General features: G+C 38.9%; 1 protein-coding gene across 5 annotated transcripts in view; it reads left to right on the plus strand.

Annotated features, from left to right (window-relative positions):
* Positions 1-17,835, plus strand: part of MROH1 (maestro heat like repeat family member 1) — a 143,780-nt gene that overhangs the window by 31,854 nt on the left and 94,091 nt on the right. For all 5 annotated transcript variants that reach the window (XM_086875842.1, XM_086875857.1, XM_086875845.1 and 2 more), the window contains exons 12-17: positions 1,426-1,539; positions 3,224-3,297; positions 7,808-7,927; positions 12,318-12,428; positions 14,949-15,084; positions 15,164-15,204. In XM_086875842.1, coding sequence (XP_086731968.1) covers positions 1,426-1,539; positions 3,224-3,297; positions 7,808-7,927; positions 12,318-12,428; positions 14,949-15,084; positions 15,164-15,204 — 596 coding nt within the window. The remainder of the gene's footprint in view (positions 1-1,425; positions 1,540-3,223; positions 3,298-7,807; positions 7,928-12,317; positions 12,429-14,948; positions 15,085-15,163; positions 15,205-17,835) is intronic.

Raw genomic sequence — 17,835 nt, forward strand, 5'->3', positions numbered from 1 at the left:
ATTTCCTCCCAATTTCTTCCCAATTTTTCACATTTTTTCCTGAATTTTCCCCTTATTTTTCTCCAAATTTTTCCCATTTTCCCCCAATTTTTCCCCAATTTCCTCCCAATTTTTCCCAAATTTCTCCCCAATTTTTCCCCAATTTTTTTCCTTCATTTTCACCCCAGATTTTCTCCAATTTTTCCCCAATTTTCCCCCATTTTTCCCCAATTATTCCCCCATTTTCCCCCAATTTTTTCTACAATTTCCCCCGTTTTCCCCTTATTTTTCCCCCAATTTTTCCCCCATTTTCCTCCCAATTTTTCCCCAATTTTCCCCCAATTTTTCCCATTTTTTCCTGAATTTTCCCCTTATTTTTCCACAAATTTTTCCCAATTTTTCCCCAACTTTTTCACAATTTTCCCTCAATTTTATCCCAAATTTTTGCCCCTTTTTTCCCAATTTTTACCCAGTTTTATCCTCAATTCCTCCCTTTTTTCTCCAATTTTCCCCAATTTCCTCCCAATTTCTTCCCAATTTTTCCCAAATTTCTCCCAATTTTTCTCCAATATTTTCCTCAATTTTTGCCCCTTTTTTCCCAATTTTTACCCAATTTTTTCTACAATTCCCCCCATTTTTCCCCAATTTCCCCCCAATTTCTTCCTAATTTTTCCCAATTTTTGCTGAATTTCCCCCTTATTTTTCTCCAATTTTTTCCCAATTTTCCCCCAATTTTTTTTCCTTAATTTTTGCCCCTTTTTTCCCAATTTTTACCCAGTTTTTTTCTCAATTCCCCCCTTTTTTCTCCAATTTTCCCCAATTTTCTCCCAATTTTTTCTCCAATTTTTTCCCAATTCTCACCAAATTTCCCCCAATTTTTCCCTCAGTTTCCCCCCAGTTTTTCCCCAATTTTTCCTGAATTTCCCCCATTTTTTCCCCCAAATTTTCCCCAAATTTCCCCCAATTTTTTCCCAATTTTCCCCTAATTTTTTCCCCAATTTTTGCTCCTATTTTCCCAATTTTTAACATTTTTTCCTCAATTCCCCCCTTTGTTTTCCAATTTTCCCCAATTTCCTCCCAGTTTCTCCCCAATTTTTCCCAAATTTTCCCTCCAATTTTTCCCCATTTTCCCCCCAATTTATCCCAAATTTTTTCCCAATTTTCCCCTAATTTTTTCCCCAACTTCCCCAATTTTCCCCCAATTTTTCCCTAATTTTTCCCCCATTTTCCCCCTAATTTTTCCCCAATTTTTCCCCAATTTCCCTTTAATTTCTGTTCATATTTTTCCCAATTTTTCCCTCTTTTCCCCCCCAATTTTCCCTCTTTTATTCCCATTTCCCCCCCGATTTCCCCTCATTTCCCCATCCCTCCCCAACCCCCCATTCCCCCCTTCAATTCCCATCCCAAATTCCCAAAATTCCCTGATTTTTATCCCGATTTTTCCAGCTTTTCCTTTCCCGGATCGGCTCCTGCTTTTCCTGCTCCCGAAATTGGAGAGCGGCTCGGAACGGCTCCGCGTGGGATCCCTGCTCGTGCTGCGCCACCTCCTCAACAGCGCCCGTCAGTGCTCCGGCAATTCCCAGAATTCCAGGGAAATTCCATGGCATTGGCCTTGGGGCAGCTTCGGGGAATCCCGGGAATTTTGGGGGATTTTTGGGGATTTTTTGGGATTTTTTTGGGATTTTTTTTGGGATTTTTTTGGGATTTTTTGGGATTTTTTTTGGGATTTTTTGGGGATTTTTTGGGGATTTTTTTGGGATTTTTTGGGATTTTTTGGGGGATTTTTTGGGATTTTTGGGGGGTTTTTTTGGGATTTTTTGGGGATTTTTTGGGATTTTTTTGGGATTTTTTTGGGGATTTTTTTGGGATTTTTTAAGGGATTTTCAGGATTTTTTTGGCGGATTTTCGTGATATTTTGGGGATTTTTTGGAGGTTTTTTGGGATTTTTTGAGGGTTTTTATGGGAATTTTTTGAGGGTTTTTCTGGGAATTTTTTGAGGGTTTCTTGGGGTTTTTATGGAAATTTTTGGGGATTTTTTGGGGTTTTTTTGAGGGTTTTTTGAATTTTTTTTTTTATTTTTTGGAGGATATTTTCAGTGCTCTGGGAATTCCCAGAATTCCAGGGAAATTCCATGGAATTGGCCTTGGGGCAGCTTCGGGGAATCCCGGGAATTTTGGGGGGATTTTTTGGGAATTTTTTGGGGATTTTTTGGGATTTTTTGGGGATTTTTTGGGGATTTTTTGGGATTTTTTGGGGATTTTTTGGGATTTTTAAGGGATTTTTTAAGGGATTTTTAAGGGATTTTTTAAGGGATTTTCAGGATTATTTTGGGGGATTTTTGTGATTTTTTTGGGATTTTTTGGAGGAATTTTTGGGATTTTTTTGGGGATTTTTTGGGATTTTTGGGGGGATTTTTTGGGATATTTTGGGGGTTTTTTTTAAATTTTTTGGGGAATTTTTTGGGATTTTTTGGGGATTTTTTGGGATTTTTTGGGGTTTTTTCAGGATTTTTTTGGGGGGGATTTTTTTGGCGATTTTTAAGGGATTTTTTAAGGGATTTTCAGGATTTTTTTGGGGGGATTTTCGTGATTTTTTGGGGATTTTTTGGAGGAATTTTTGGGATTTTTTGAGGTTTTTTTAGGGATTTTTTGGGGATTTTTTGGGGATTTTTTTGGGATTTTTTTGAGATTTTTTGAGGGTTTTTTTGATTTCATTGGAAATTTTGGGGGATTTTTTCCAGGATATTTTTGGAATTTTTTGAGGGTTTTTGGGGATTTTTTGGAAATTTTGGGGAGATTTTTGAGGGATTTTTTGAGGGATTTTTTAAGGGATTTTCAGGGGTTTTTGGGGGGTTTTTTGTGATTTTTTGGGGATTTTTTGGAGTTGTTTTGGGGATTTTTTGAGGGTTTTTATGGGAATTTTTTGGGGTTTTTTTAAGGGTTCTTTTGGGGTTTTTATGGGATTTTTGCGGGATTTTTTGGGATTTTTTGGGGGATTTTTTAAGGGATTTTCAGGATTTTTTGGGGGGATTTTTGTGATTTTTTTGGGATTTTTTTGAGGGTTTTTATGGGATTGATTTGGATTTTATGGGAATTTATTTTAATTCGGATTTTTAGTGCATTTTTATGAAGCTTTCTAGGAATTTATTCCCATTTAATACAAATTTCCAGCAACATTTTGAGAATTCCCATTGAGAATTCCAAGATTTTCAGGAATTCCATCCCAAATTCCCGTTTTTTTCCAGCTTCCCAGATGGAAATCAAGAAACTCAGCATCCTCTCTTCCATGAAACTCCCGCTGCAGGACGGAAGCAACAAGGTATTCCCGCTTTTCCAGAGGGAAAATTCCCCAAATTCCCCAAATTCCCAAATCCCGCTGCCATTCCCAGGCCCTAGGGGGGCCAGAAACAAAATTATTCCCTTTTTTTGTACTTTTATTCCCATTTATTTTCATTTTTATTCCCTTTTTTCCACATTTATTCACATTTTTCCCACATTTATTCCCATTTTTCCACTTTTATTCCCATTTTTCTTCACTTTTATTCCCATTTATTTTCATTTTTATTCCCATTTTTCCACATTTATTCCCATTTTTGTATTTTTATTCCCATTTTTCCACTTTTATTCCCATTTTTTGACTTTTATTCCCATTTATTTTCACTTTTATTTCTATTTATTTTCATTTTTATTCCTTTTTTCACTTTTATTCCCATTTTTCCACATTTATTCCCATTTTTTTCCACATTTATTCCCATTTTTCCATATTTATTCCCATTTTTCCACATTTATTCCCATTTTTCCACATTTATTCCCATTTTTCCACATTTATTCCCATTTTTGTACTTTTATTCCCATTTTTCTTCACTTTTATTCCCATTTATTTTCATTTTTATTCCCTTTTTTCCACATTTATTCACATTTTTCCCACATTTATTCCCATTTTTCCACTTTTATTCCCATTTTTCTTCACTTTTATTCCCATTTATTTTCATTTTTATTCCCATTTATTTTCATTTTTATTCCCTTTTTTCCATATTTATTCCCATTTTTGTACTTTTATTCCCATTTTTTGACTTTTATTCCTGTTTTTTCCACTTTTATTACCATTTTTTGACTTTTATTCCCATTTATTTTCACTTTTATTTCTATTTATTTTCATTTTTATTCTTTTTTTCACTTTTATTCCCATTTTTCCACATTTATTCCCATTTTTTTCACTTTTATTCCCATTTTTCCACATTTATTCCCATTTTTCCACATTTATTCCCATTTTTCCACATTTATTCCCATTTTTCCACATTTATTCCCATTTTTGTACTTTTATTCCCATTTTTCTTCACTTTTATTCCCATTTATTTTCATTTTTATTCCCTTTTTTCCACATTTATTCACATTTTTCCACTTTTATTCCCATTTTTCCACATTTATTCCCATTTTTTGACTTTTATTCCTGTTTTTTCCACTTTTATTCCCATTTTTTGACTTTTATTCCCATTTATTTTCACTTTTATTTCTATTTAGTTTCATTTTTATTCCTTTTTTCACTTTTATTCCCATTTTTCCACATTTATTCCCATTTTTTTCCACATTTATTCCCATTTTTCCACATTTATTCCCATTTTTCCACATTTATTCCCATTTTTCCACATTTATTCCCATTTTTGTACTTTTATTCCCATTTTTCTTCACTTTTATTCCTATTTATTTTCATTTTTATTCCCTTTTTTCCCACATTTATTCTCATTTATAACATTTATTCCCTTTTTTTCACTTTTATTCCCATTTTTTCCACTTTTATTCCCATTTTTTCCACTTTTATTCCCATTTTTTTTCACTTTTTTCCCATTTTTTTCACATTTATTCCCATTTTTCTTCACTTTTATTCCCCTTTATTGCCATTTTTATTCCCTTTTTTCCCACATTTATTCCCATTTTTCACATTTATTCCGGTTTTCCCCCATTTTTCCCCATTTCCCCCCATTTTTTCCCCATTTCCCCCCATTTTTCCACCCATTTTCCCCATTTTCCACCCATTTCTCCCCATTTTTCCCCATTTTTTCCCCATTTTCCCCCCATTTTTCCCCATTTTCCCCCATTTCCCCCCATTTTTTCCCCATTTCCCCCCATTTTTCCCCATTTCCCCCCATTTTTTCCTCATTTCCCCCCATTTTTCCACCCATTTCTCCCCATTTTCCCCCATTTTCCCCCATTTTTCCCCATTTTTCTCCCCATTTCCCTACATTTTCCCCATTTTCCCCCATTTTCCCCCATTTTTTCCCCATTTTTCCCCATTTCCCCCCATTTTCCCCCATTTCCCCCCATTTTTCCCATTTCCTCCCATTTTTCCCCATTTTCCCCCATTTTTCCCCATTTCCCCCCATTTTTCCCCATTTCCCCCCATTTTTCCACCCATTTTCCCCATTTTCCCCCATTTTTCCCCATTTTTCCCCATTTTTCTCCCCATTTCCCTACATTTTCCCCATTTTTTCCCCATTTTCCCCATTTTTTCCCCATTTCCCCCCATTTCCCCCCATTTCCCCCCGTTTTTCCCCATTTCCCCCCATTTTTTCCCATTTCCCCCCATTTTTTCCCCATTTCCCCCCCGAATTCCCATTTTTTCCTGGAATTCCGTCTTTTCCCGGAGGTGAAGCCAATCAATGCTCCTTAATCCCATTTTCCCCCCATTTTTTCCCCATTTCCCCCCATTTATCCCCATTTTATCCCCATTACCCCCCCAGAATTCCCGTTTTTTCCCCATTTTTCCGTCTTTTCCCGCAGGTGAAGCCAATCAATGCTCCTTAATCCCATTTTTCCCCCCTTTTATCCCCATTTCCCTACATTTTCCCCATTTTTTCCCCATTTTCCCCCATTTTTTCCCCATTTTCCCCCATTTTTTCCCCATTTTTCCCCATTTTCCCCCCATTTTCCCCCATTTCCCCCCATTTTTCCCCATTTCCTCCCATTTTTCCCCATTTTCCCCCCATTTTTCCCCATTTCCTCCCATTTTTTCCCATTTCCCCCCATTTTTTCCCCATTTCCCCCCCGAATTCCCGTTTTTTCCCCATTTTTCCGTCTTTTCCCGCAGGTGAAGCCAATCAATGCTCCTTAATCCCATTTTCTCCCCGTTTTTTCCCCATTTTCCCCCCATTTTTTCCCATTTTTCCCCCATTTTCCCCCATTTCCCCCCATTTTTCCACCCATTTTCCCCCATTTCCCCCCATTTTTTCCCCATTTCCCCCCATTTCCCCCCATTTCCCCCCGAATTCCCGTTTTTTCCCCATTTTATCCCCATTTCCCCCCATTTTTTCCCCATTTTTTCCCCATTTCCCCCCAAATTCCCGTTTTTTCCCCATTTTCCCCCATTTTTCCCCCATTTCCCCCCATTTCCCCCCGAATTCCCGTTTTTTCCCCATTTTCCCCCCATTTCCCCCCCAGAATTCCCGTTTTTTCCCCATTTTTCCATCTTTTCCCGCAGGTGAAGCCAATCAGAGCTCCTTAATCCCATTTTCCCCCCCCATTTCACCCCATTTTTTCCCCATTTTTTCCCCATTTCCCCCCGAATTCCCATTTTTTCCCCATTTTATCCCCATTTCCCCCCATTTTCCCCCCATTTCCCCCCATTTCCCCCTATTTTTCCCCCCATTTTCCCCCATTTCCCCCCGCATTCCCGTTTTTCCCCATTTTTTCCCCATTTCCCCCCGCATTCCTGTTTTTCCCCCCATTTTTCCCCCCATTTCCCCCCGAATTCCCGTTTTTTCCCCATTTCCCCCCATTTCCCCCCCGCATTCCCGTTTTTCCCCCCATTTCCCCCCGGAATTCCCATTTTTCCCCCCATTTTTCCCCCCATTTCCCCCCATTTCCCCCCATTTCCCCCCATTTTTCCCCCCATTTTTTCCCCATTTCCCCCCCGCATTCCCGTTTTTTCCCCATTTTTCCCCATTTCCCCCCATTTCCCCCCGCATTCCCGTTTTTTCCCCATTTTCCCCATTCCCCCCCAAATTCCCGTTTTTTCCCCATTTTTCCATCTTTTCCCGCAGGTGAAGCCAATCAATGCTCCTTAATCCCACTTTTCCCCCCCTTTTATCCCCATTTTTCCCCATTTCCACCCATTTTTCCCCCCATTTTTTCCCCATTTCCCCCCATTTATCCCCATTTCCCCCCCGCATTCCCGTTTTTCCCCATTTTTCCCCATTTCCCCCCGAATTCCCGTTTTTTCCCCATTTTATCCCCATTTCCCCCCATTTCCCCCCATTTTTCCCCCATTTTCCCCCATTTCCTCCCGAATTCCCGTTTTTTCCCCATTTTCCCCCATTTCCCCCCCGAATTCCCGTTTTTTCCCCATTTTCCCCCCATTTCCCCCCAAATTCCCGTTTTCCCCCCATTTTTCCCCATTTCCCCCCCGAATTCCCGTTTTTTCCCCATTTCCCCCCATTTCCCCCCCGCATTCCCGTTTTTCCCCCCATTTCCCCCCCGCATTCCCGTTTTTTCCCCCCATTTATCCCCATTCCCCCCGAATTCCCGTTTTTCCCCCCATTTCCCCCCGGAATTCCCGTTTTTCCCCCCATTTTTCCCCCCATTTTCCCCCATTTCCCCCCCGCATTCCCGTTTTTCCCCCCATTTCCCCCCGGAATTCCCGTTTTTCCCCCCATTTTCCCCCATTTCCCCCCGCATTCCCGTTTTTCCCCCCATTTTCCCCCCATTTCCCCCCATTTCCCCCCGAATTCCCGTTTTTTCCCCCCATTTATCCCCATTTCCCCCCGGAATTCCCGTTTTTCCCCCCATTTCCCCCCGCATTCCCGTTTTTCCCATTTTTCCATCTTTTCCCGCAGGTGAAGCGCGCTCTGGTGCAGCTGATCAGTGCCATGGCTCACCACGGCTTCCTGGAGCCGCCGGCTGGGGAATCTCTCCTGGAATTCCTGATCCGCCAGTGCGCCCTGCCCCCGGACGAGGTCACAATTCCCAAATCTCCTCCCCAAATTCCCAATTTTCCCCGCCCTTTTCCCTTCTTCCCATCCTCTCCCATTTTTTCCCCCTTTTTCCTGCCTTTTTCTCCCATTTTATCCCAATTTTTTCCCTTTTTTCCCCATTTTTTCTCTTTTTCCACCATTTTTTTTTCCGTTTTCCGCCTATTTTTCCCATTTTCCTCCCATTTTTCCCATTTTTTCCCATTTTCCTCCTCTTTTTCCCATTTTTTCTCTTTTTCCACCATTTTTTTTTCCGTTTTCCTCCCATTTTTCCCATTTTCCTCCCATTTTTCCCATTTTCCTCCCATTTTTCCCATTTTTTCCCATTTTCCTCCCATTTTTCCCATTTTCCTCCCATTTTTCCCATTTTTCCCGTTTTCCTCCCATTTTTTCCCATTTTCCTCCCATTTTTCCCATTTTCCTCACATTTTTCCCATTTTTTCCCATTTTCCTCCTATTTTTCCCATTTTTCCTCCTATTTTTCCCATTTTTTCCCATTTTCCTCCTACTTTTCCCATTTTTTCTCTTTTTCCATCATTTTTTTCCCATTTTCCTCACATTTTTCCCATTTTTTCCCATTTTCCTCCTATTTTTCCCATTTCCCTCCCATTTTTTCCCATTTTCCTCCTATTTTTCCCATTTTTCCTCCCATTTTTCCCATTTTTTCCCATTTTCCTCCTATTTTTCCCATTTTTCCTCCTATTTTTCCCATTTTTTCCCATTTTCCTCCTACTTTTCCCATTTTTTCTCTTTTTCCATCATTTTTTTCCCGTTTTCCTCCCATTTTTCCCATTTTCCTCCTATTTTTCCCATTTTCCTCACATTTTTCCCATTTTTTCCCATTTTCCTCCTATTTTTCCCATTTTCCTCCCATTTTTTCTCATTTTCCTCCCATTTTTCCCATTTTCCCTCCCATTTTTCCCATTTTTTCTCTTTTTCCTCCTATTTTTCCCATTTTTTCTCTTTTTCCACCATTTTTTTTCCCGTTTTACTCCCATTTTTTCCCATTTTCCTCCTATTTTTCCCATTTTCCTCACATTTTTCCCATTTTTCCCATTTTCCTCCTATTTTTCCCATTTTTCCTCCCATTTTTCCCATTTTTTCCCATTTTCCTCCTATTTTCCCATTTTTTCTCTTTTTCCACCATTTTTTTTTCCGTTTTCCTCCCATTTTTTCCCATTTTCCTCCCATTTTTCCCATTTTCCTCCCATTTTTCCCATTTTTTCCCATTTTCCTCCCATTTTTCCCATTTTCCTCACATTTTTCCCATTTTTTCCCATTTTCCTCCCATTTTTTCCCATTTTCCTCCCATTTTTCCCATTTTTTCCCATTTTCCTCCTATTTTTCCCATTTTCCTCCCATTTTTCCCATTTTTTCCCATTTTCCTCCTATTTTTCCCATTTTTTCTCTTTTTCCACCATTTTCTCCCATTTTTTCATCCATTTTTCCCATTTTCCTCCTATTTTTCCCATTTTTTCTCTTTTTCCACCATTTTTTTTTCCGTTTTCCTCCTATTTTTCCCATTTTCCTCACATTTTTCCCATTTTTTCCCATTTTCCTCCTATTTTTCCCATTTTTCCTCCTATTTTTCCCATTTTTTCCCATTTTCCTCCTACTTTTCCCATTTTTTCTCTTTTTCCATCATTTTTTTCCCATTTTCCTCCCATTTTTTTCCCGTTTTTTCCCATTTTTCTCCTATTTTTCCCATTTTCCTCCCATTTTTTCCCATTTTCCTCCCATTTTTCCCATTTTCCCTCCCATTTTTCCCATTTTTTCCCATTTTCCTCCCATTTTTCCCATTTTCCTCACATTTTTCCCATTTTTTCCCATTTTCCTCCCATTTTTTCCCATTTTCCTCCCATTATCTTCCCATTTTTCCTCCCATTTTTCCCATTTTTCCCATTTTCCTCCTATTTTTCCCATTTTCCCTCCCATTTTTCCCATTTTTTCCCATTTTCCTCCTATTTTTCCCATTTTTTCTCTTTTTCCACCATTTTTTTTCCCGTTTTCCTCCCATTTTTCCCATTTTCCTCCTATTTTTCCCATTTTCCCTCCCATTTTTCCCATTTTTTCCCATTTTCCTCCTATTTTTCCCATTTTCCTCCCATTTTTTCTCATTTTCCTCCCATTTTTCCCATTTTCCCTCCCATTTTTCCCATTTTTTCCCATTTTCCTCCTATTTTTCCCATTTTCCTCCCATTTTTTCCCATTTTCCTCCTATTTTTCCCATTTTCCTCACATTTTTCCCATTTTTCCCATTTTCCTCCCATTTTTTCCCATTTTCCTCCCATTATCTTCCCATTTTTCCTCCCATTTTTCCCATTTTCCTCCTATTTTTCCCATTTTCCCTCCCATTTTTCCCATTTTTTCTCTTTTTCCTCCTATTTTTCCCATTTTTTCTCTTTTTCCACCATTTTTTTTCCCGTTTTACTCCCATTTTTTCCCATTTTCCTCCTATTTTTTCCCATTTTCCTCCTATTTTTCCCATTTTCCCTCCCATTATTCCCATTTTTTCTCTTTTTCCACCATTTTTCCCATTTTCCTCCTATTTTTCCCATTTTTTCCCATTTTCCACCATTTTTTTTCCCCATTTTCCTCCCATTTTTTCCCATTTTCCTCCCATTTGTCCTCCCATTTTTCCCATTTTTTCCCATTTTCCTCCTATTTTTCCCATTTTTCCTCCCATTATTCCCATTTTTTCTCTTTTTCCACCATTTTTTCCCATTTTCCTCACATTCTTCCCCCATTTTTCCCATTTTTCCCATTTTTTCCACCATTTTTCTGTCATTTTTTCCAATTTTTTCCCATTTTCCTCCCATTTTTCCCATTTTTGTCCCATTTTTCCCATTTCCCCCTTTCCTCCTTTTATCCCAGTTTTTCCCTCTCTCTTTTCCTTTGTTTTTCCCCATTTTTCCTCCTCTTTTCCCACTTTTTTCTCCCATTTTCCTCATTTTCCTCCTTTTCCCCTTTTATCCCGATTTTCCCCCTTTTCCTTTCCCCATTTTTCCTCCTCTTTCCCCATTTTTTCTCCCATTTCCCTCCTGTTTTTCCCATTTTCCTCCCATTTTTTCCCATTTTTCCCATTTTTCTCCTTTTCCCCTTTTATCCCAATTTTTATCTCTTTCCTTTCCCTTCATTTTCCTGATTTTTCCTCTTTTTTCTCCCATTTTCTTTCTATTTTTCCATTTTCCCCATTTTTTTCCCATTTTTTCCCCCTTTTCCCCCCTTTTCCCCATTTTTCCCCATTTTTCCACCTTTTCCTTATTTTTTTCCCCATTTTTCCCCCTTTTCCCCATTTTTTCCCCCCTTTCCCTATTTTTTCCCCATTTTTCCCCCATTTTTTCCCATTTTTCCCCCCTTTTCCCTATTTTTTTCTCATTTTTCCCCCCTTTTCCCTTTTTTTCCCTATTTTTTCCCCCCTTTTCCTTATTTTTTTCCCCATTTTTCCACCTTTTCCCCATTTTTTCCCCATTTTTCCCCATTTTTCCACCTTTTCCCTATTTTTTCCCATTTTCTCCATTTTTTCCCTATTTTTTCCCCATTTTTCCCCTTTTTCCCTATTTTTTCCCCATTTTTCCCCCATTTTTCCCCATTTTTCCACCTTTTCCCTATTTTTTTCTTATTTTTCCCCCTTTTCCCTATTTTTTTCCCTATTTTTTCTCCCCTTTTCCCTTTATTTTTCCCTATTTTTCCCCCTTTTCCCCATTTTTCCCCATTTTTCCACCTTTTCCCTATTTTTTTCCCCATTTTTTCCCTTTCCCCATTTTTTCCCCATTTTTCCCCCTTTTCCCCATTTTTTCCCCATTTTTCCCCATTTTTCCACCTTTTCCCTATTTTTTCCCATTTTCTCCATTTTTTCCCTATTTTTTCCCCATTTTTCCCCCTTTTCCCTATTTTTTTCTCCATTTTTCCCCCATTTTTCCCCATTTTTCCACCTTTTCCCTATTTTTTTCTTATTTTTCCCCCTTTTCCCTATTTTTTTCCCTATTTTTTCTCCCCTTTTCCCTTTATTTTTCCCTATTTTTCCCCTTTTCCCCATTTTTCCCCATTTTTCCACCTTTTCCCTATTTTTTTCCCCATTTTTTCCCTTTCCCCATTTTTTCCCTTTCCCCATTTTTTCCCTTTCCCCATTTTTTCCCTTTCCCCATTTTTTCCCCATTTTTCCCCCTTTTCCCCATTTTTTCCCCATTTTCCCCCATTTTTCCACCTTTTCCCTATTTTTTCCCATTTTCCCCCTTTTTCCCTATTTTTTTCCCCATTTTCCCCCCTTTTTTTCCCATTTTCCCCCTTTTCCCCATTTTTTTTCCCATTTTTCCCCCTTTTCCCCCCATTTTCCCCCATTTTTTCAGGAATTTCCCCTTTTTTTTCCTCCCAGCCCTCGGGAATTCCGGAGGAAAATTCCGAGGATCCCACGAGCGGCAGCGTCCGGAGCGTCAGCGTCAGCACCCTCCTCCTGCTCAGCTCCACCGTGCCCAGCATGAGCCACGTCAGTTTTCCGGGAAAAAATTCCCAAAAAACCCAAATCCTGGAATTCCTCACCCCAAAAAACCCCAAAATCCCCAATCCCCAGGAATTTCCGGGGAATTTTTCAGGAATTTTTAGGAATTTTCTGTGAATTTTCCAGGAATTTTCTGTAATTTTTTTGTGAATTTTCCAGGAATTTTCTGTAATTTTTTTTGGAATTTTCCAGGAATTTTTTTTTGATTTTCCAGGAATTTTCTGGGAATTTTCTGGAATTTTTTTGGAATTTTTGGGAGAATTTTGGGCAATTTTTAGGAATTTTTTTTTACATATTCCAGGATTTTTTCAGGATTTTTTGGGAGAATTTGGGGAAATTTTTAGGGAATTTTCTGAGAATTTGCCAGGAAATTTCTGGGAATTTTCTGGAAATTTTTGGGAATTTTTGGGAGAATTTTGGGCATTTTTTTAGGAATTTTCCAGGATTTTTCTGGGAATTTCCATCCCAAAATTCCCGATCCCGAGGCATTTCCGGCTCCTGCTCAGCTCCACCGTGCCCAGCATGAGCCACGTCAGTTTTCCGGGAAAAAATTCCCAAAAAACCCAAATCCTGGAATTCCTCACCCCAAAAAACCCCAAAATCCCCAATCCCCAGGAATTTCCGGGGAATTTTTCAGGAATTTTTAGGAATTTTCGGAGAATTTTCCAGGAATTTTCTGTAATTTTTTTTGGAATTTTCCAGGAATTTTTTTTGGATTTTCCAGAAATTTTCTGGGAATTTTCTGGAATTTTTTTGGAATTTTTGGGAGAATTTTGGGCAATTTTTAGGAATTTTTTTTGACATATTCCAGGATTTTTTCAGGATTTTTTTAGAGAATTTGGGGAAATTTTTTTTGAATTTTCTGAGAATTTTCCAGGAAATTTTTAGGGAATTTTTTTTGGATTTTCCAGGAATTTTCTGGAAATTTTTGGGGAATTTTTGGGAGAATTTTGGGCAATTTTTTAGGAATTTTTTTGACATATTCCAGGATTTTTTGAGGATTTTTTATGAGAATTTGGGGAAATTTTTAGGGAATTTTCTGATAATTTCCCAGGAATTTTCAGGAATTTTTTTTTTTTTTAATTTTTGGGAGAATTTTGGGCAATTTTTAGGAATTTTCTGGGCATATTCCAGGATTTTTCCAGGATTTTTCTGGGAATTTTCCAGGAATTTTTCAGGAATTTTCTGATTTTTTTTTTTTTTTTATTTTCCAGGAATTTTGGGGAAATTTTCCAGGAAATTTTTGGAGAATTTGGGGAATTTTTTCAGGAATTTTCTGAGAATTTCCCAGGAATTTTTTGTGAATTTTCCAGGAAATTTCCAGGAACTTTGGGGAAGTTTTCCAGGAAATTTCTGGAAAATTTGGGGAAATTTTTAGGGATTTTTTGGGAGAATTTTCCAGGAATTTTCTGGGAATTTCCTGGAAATTTTTTTTGAATTTTTGGGAGAATTTTGGGCAATTTTTTAGGAATTTTCCAGGAATTTTCTGCGAATTTTTAGGAATTTTCTGGAATTTTGGGGGGGATTTTCCAGGAATTTTGGGGAGGAATTTTCGGGGAATTTTTGGGAGAATTTTTGGGAATTTTCTGGGGATTTTCTGGGAATTTTGGGGGAATTTTCCAGGAATTTTCAGTTCTTCAGGAATTTTCTGGGAATTTTTTTGGGGGGATTTCCCAGGAATTTTGGGGAGATTTTCTGGAGGATTTTGGACAATTTTGGGGAATTTCCTGGGAATTTTCCAGGAATTTTCTGTGGATTTTTTGGGAATTTTCTGGGAATTTTCATGGAATTTTCCTGGAATTATCTGGGAATTTTCTGGGAATTTTAGAGGAATTTTCCAGAGATTTTCCCAGGATTTTTCTGTGGATTTTCAGGGAATTTTCTGGGATTTTTCCATGTTTTTTCTGGGAATTTTCTGAAGATTTTCCTGGAATTTTTCTGGGGATATTCCTGGAATTTTCCTGGGATTTTCCAGGAATTTTCTGGGAATTTTAGAGGAATTTTCCAGAGATTTTCCCAGGAATTTTCTGTGGATTTTCAAGTAATTTTCTGGGATTTTTCCATTTTTTTCCTGGGAATTTTCAGGGAATTTTCAGGGAATTTCCCAGGATTTTCCCAGGAATTTTCTGGGAATCTTCCTGGAATTTTCTGAAAATTTTCTGGGAATTTTCTGGAGAATTTTCTGGGAATTTTCTGGGAATTTTCTGGGAATTTCCCAGGATTTTCCCAGGAATTTTCTGTGGATTTTCAGGGAATTTTCTGGGAATTTTCATGGAATTTTCCAGAGATTTTCCTGGGAATTTTCAGGGAATTTTCAGGGAATTTCCCAGGATTTTCCCAGGAATTTTCATGGATTTTCAGGGAATTTTCTGGGAATTTTCATGGAATTTTCCAGAGACTTTCCCAGGTTTTTTCTGTGGATTTTCCGGGAATTTTCCCGGATTTTCCTGGGATTTCTCCGGGCATTCCCGAGGTCCATCCCATGAATTTTCCGGAATTTTCCGGCAGGTTCTGTGGCCGTTCCTGTTGGAATTTCTGCTCCCGGCTCCTTTCAGCCCAGCCCTGACCCCGCTGTGCCGCAGCCTCGCTTTCCTGGCCGGGAAAATCCGGGAAGAGCCTCCGGAAAAAAGCCCGGAGCGCCGCGGTAAATCCCGGGAAAAGCTCGGGAATTCCGGATTCCGCGGGGTGGGGGAGGGGTTATCCCGATTTTCCGTCTTTTCCAGGGAATCTTCCGTCTCCTCAAGCGCTGCTCGTGAGGCTCCTGGTGAGTTGGGGCAATTCCCGGGAATTTGGGGACTTTTCCCGGGAATTTGGGGACTTTTCGGGAATTTTTATTGGGAATTTTGGGGGGTTTTTATGGGAATTTTAGGGGGAGTTTTTTAGGGGTTTTCCAGGGATTTTCTGGGAATTTTTTTGGGAATTTTTTGGGAATTTTCCAGGGATTTTCTGGGAATTTTTCAGGAATTTTTTGAGAATTTTTTGGGAATTTTTTAGGAATTTTCCAGGATTTTTTTGAGGATTTTTTGGGAATTTTGGGGGGTTTTAATGGGAATTTTAGAGGAATTTTTCAGGAATTCTCCAGGGATTTTCTGGGAATTTTCCAGGAATTTTTTGGGAATTTTGGGGGGTTTTAATGGGAATTTTAGGGGGAGTTTTTTAGGGATTCTCCAGGGATTTTCTGGGAATTTTTCAGGAATTTTTTGAGAATTTTTTGGGAATTTTTTAGGAATTTTCCAGGAATTTTTTGAGGATTTTTTGGGAATTTTGGGGGGTTTTAATGGGAATTTTAGAGGAATTTTTTAGGAATTTGCCAGGGATTTTCCAGGATTTTTTTGAGAATTTTCCAGGTATTTTCTGGGAATTTTCCAGGAATTTTCCAGGAATTTTTGGGGGGTTTTATGGGAATTTTTTTGGAATTTTTTAGGGATTCTGCAGGGATTATCTGGGAATTTTTGGGGAATTTTTGGGGAATTTTCCAGGGATTTTCTGGGAATTTTCCAGGAATTTTTTGGTAATTTTTTGGGAATTTTTTAGGAATTTTCCAGGAATTTTTTGAGAATTTTTTGGGGAATTTTTTAGGAATTTTCCAGGGATTTTCTGGGAATTTTTCAGGAATTTTTTGGGAATTTTGGGGGGTTTTTATGGGAATTTTGGGGAAATTTTTTAGGGATTCTCCAGGGATTATCTGGGAATTTTGGGGGAATTTTTTAGGAATTTTGGGGGGATTTTCTGGGAATTTTTCAGGAATTCTTTGGGAATTTTGGAAGGTTTTTATGGGAATTTTGGAGGATTTTTTTAGGAAATTTTCTGAGGGATTTTCTGGGAATTTTTTGAGAATTTTTGGGGAATTTTGGGGAATTTTCCAGGGATTTTCTGGGAATTTTTCAGGAATTGTTTGGGAATTTTTGGGGGGCTTTTATGGGAGTTTTGGGGGAATTTTTTTTGGAAATTTTCTGAGGGATTTTCTGAGAATTTTCTGGGAATTTTTTGAGGATTTTTTGGGAATTTTGGGGGGTTTTTATGGGAATTTTAGAGGAATTTTTTAGGAATTCTCCAGGAATTTTCCAGGAATTTTTTGAGAATTTTTTGGGATTTTTTTAGGAATTTTCCAGGGATTTTTCTGGGAATTTTTCCAGGGATTTTCTGGGAATTTTCTGGGAATTTTTCAGGAATTTTTTGGGAATTTTGGGGGGTTTTTATGGGAATTTTGGGGGAATTTTTTTAGGAAATTTTCCAGGGATTTTCTGGGAATTTTTCAGGAATTCTTTGGGAATTTTTGGGGGTTTTATGGGAATTTTGGGGGGAATTTTTTAGGAATTTTGGGGGGATTTTCTGGGAATTTTTCAGGAATTCTTTGGGAATTTTTGGGGGGATTTATGGGAATTCTGGGGGGAATTTTTTAGGAATTTTAGGGGGATTTTTCTGGGAATTTTCCGGGGATTTTCCAGAGATTTTCTGGGGATTTTTTTGGAATTTTCCAAGAATTTTCCAGAAATTTTTTGAGAATATTTGGGGGATTTTCTGGGAATTTTCCAGGGATTTTTGGAGAATTTTGGGGGGATTTTCTGGGAATTTTCCACGGATTTTCTGGGAATTTTTGGGGGATTTTCTGGGACTTCTCTGAAGATTTTGGGGGAATTTTGGGGGAATTTTCTGGGAATTTTCTGGGAATCCAATTCCCAACTTTTTCTCCAGAATTCCAGCTCCCATTCCCACATTTTCCTCTGGAATTCCATGTCCCATTTTCCCTCTGGAATTCCATCTCCCATTCCCAATTTTTCCATTGGAATCCCACTTCACATTCCCAATTTTTTTCTTTGGAATTCCATCTCCCATTCCCAACTTTTCCCCCTGGAATTCCATCTCCCATTCCCGATTTCCCCCTGGAATTCCGGCTCCCATTCCCAATTTTCCTTTGGAATTCTCGCTCCCATTCCCGATTTTTCCCTCTGGAATTCCGGCTCCCATTCCTGATTTCCCTCTGCAATTCCATTTCCCATTTTCCCCCTGGAATTCCGGCTCCCATTCCCAATTTCCCCCTGGAATTCCGGCTCCCAATTTCCCCCTGGAATTCCATCTCCCGATTTCCCCCTGGAATTCCGGCTACCCATTCCCGATTTCCCTCTGGAATTCCATTCCCGATTTCCCCCTGGAATTCCGGCTCCCATTTCCCATTTTCCCCCTGGAATTCCATTTCCATTTTCCCTCTGGAATTCCGGCTCCCATTCCCGATTTCCCCCTGGAATTCCGGCTCCCATTCCCGATTTCCCCCTGGAATTCCGGCTCCCATTCCCGATTTCCCCTCTGGAATTCCATTCCCGATTTCCCCCTGGAATTCCGGCTCCCATTCCCGATTTCCCCTCTGTAATTCCATTTCCCATTTTCCCTCTGGAAT

The sequence above is a fragment of the Cyanistes caeruleus genome, chromosome 1 (genome assembly GCF_971803275.1).
Source record: "Cyanistes caeruleus chromosome 1, bCyaCae1.hap1.1, whole genome shotgun sequence".
NCBI lineage: Eukaryota > Metazoa > Chordata > Aves > Passeriformes > Paridae > Cyanistes > Cyanistes caeruleus.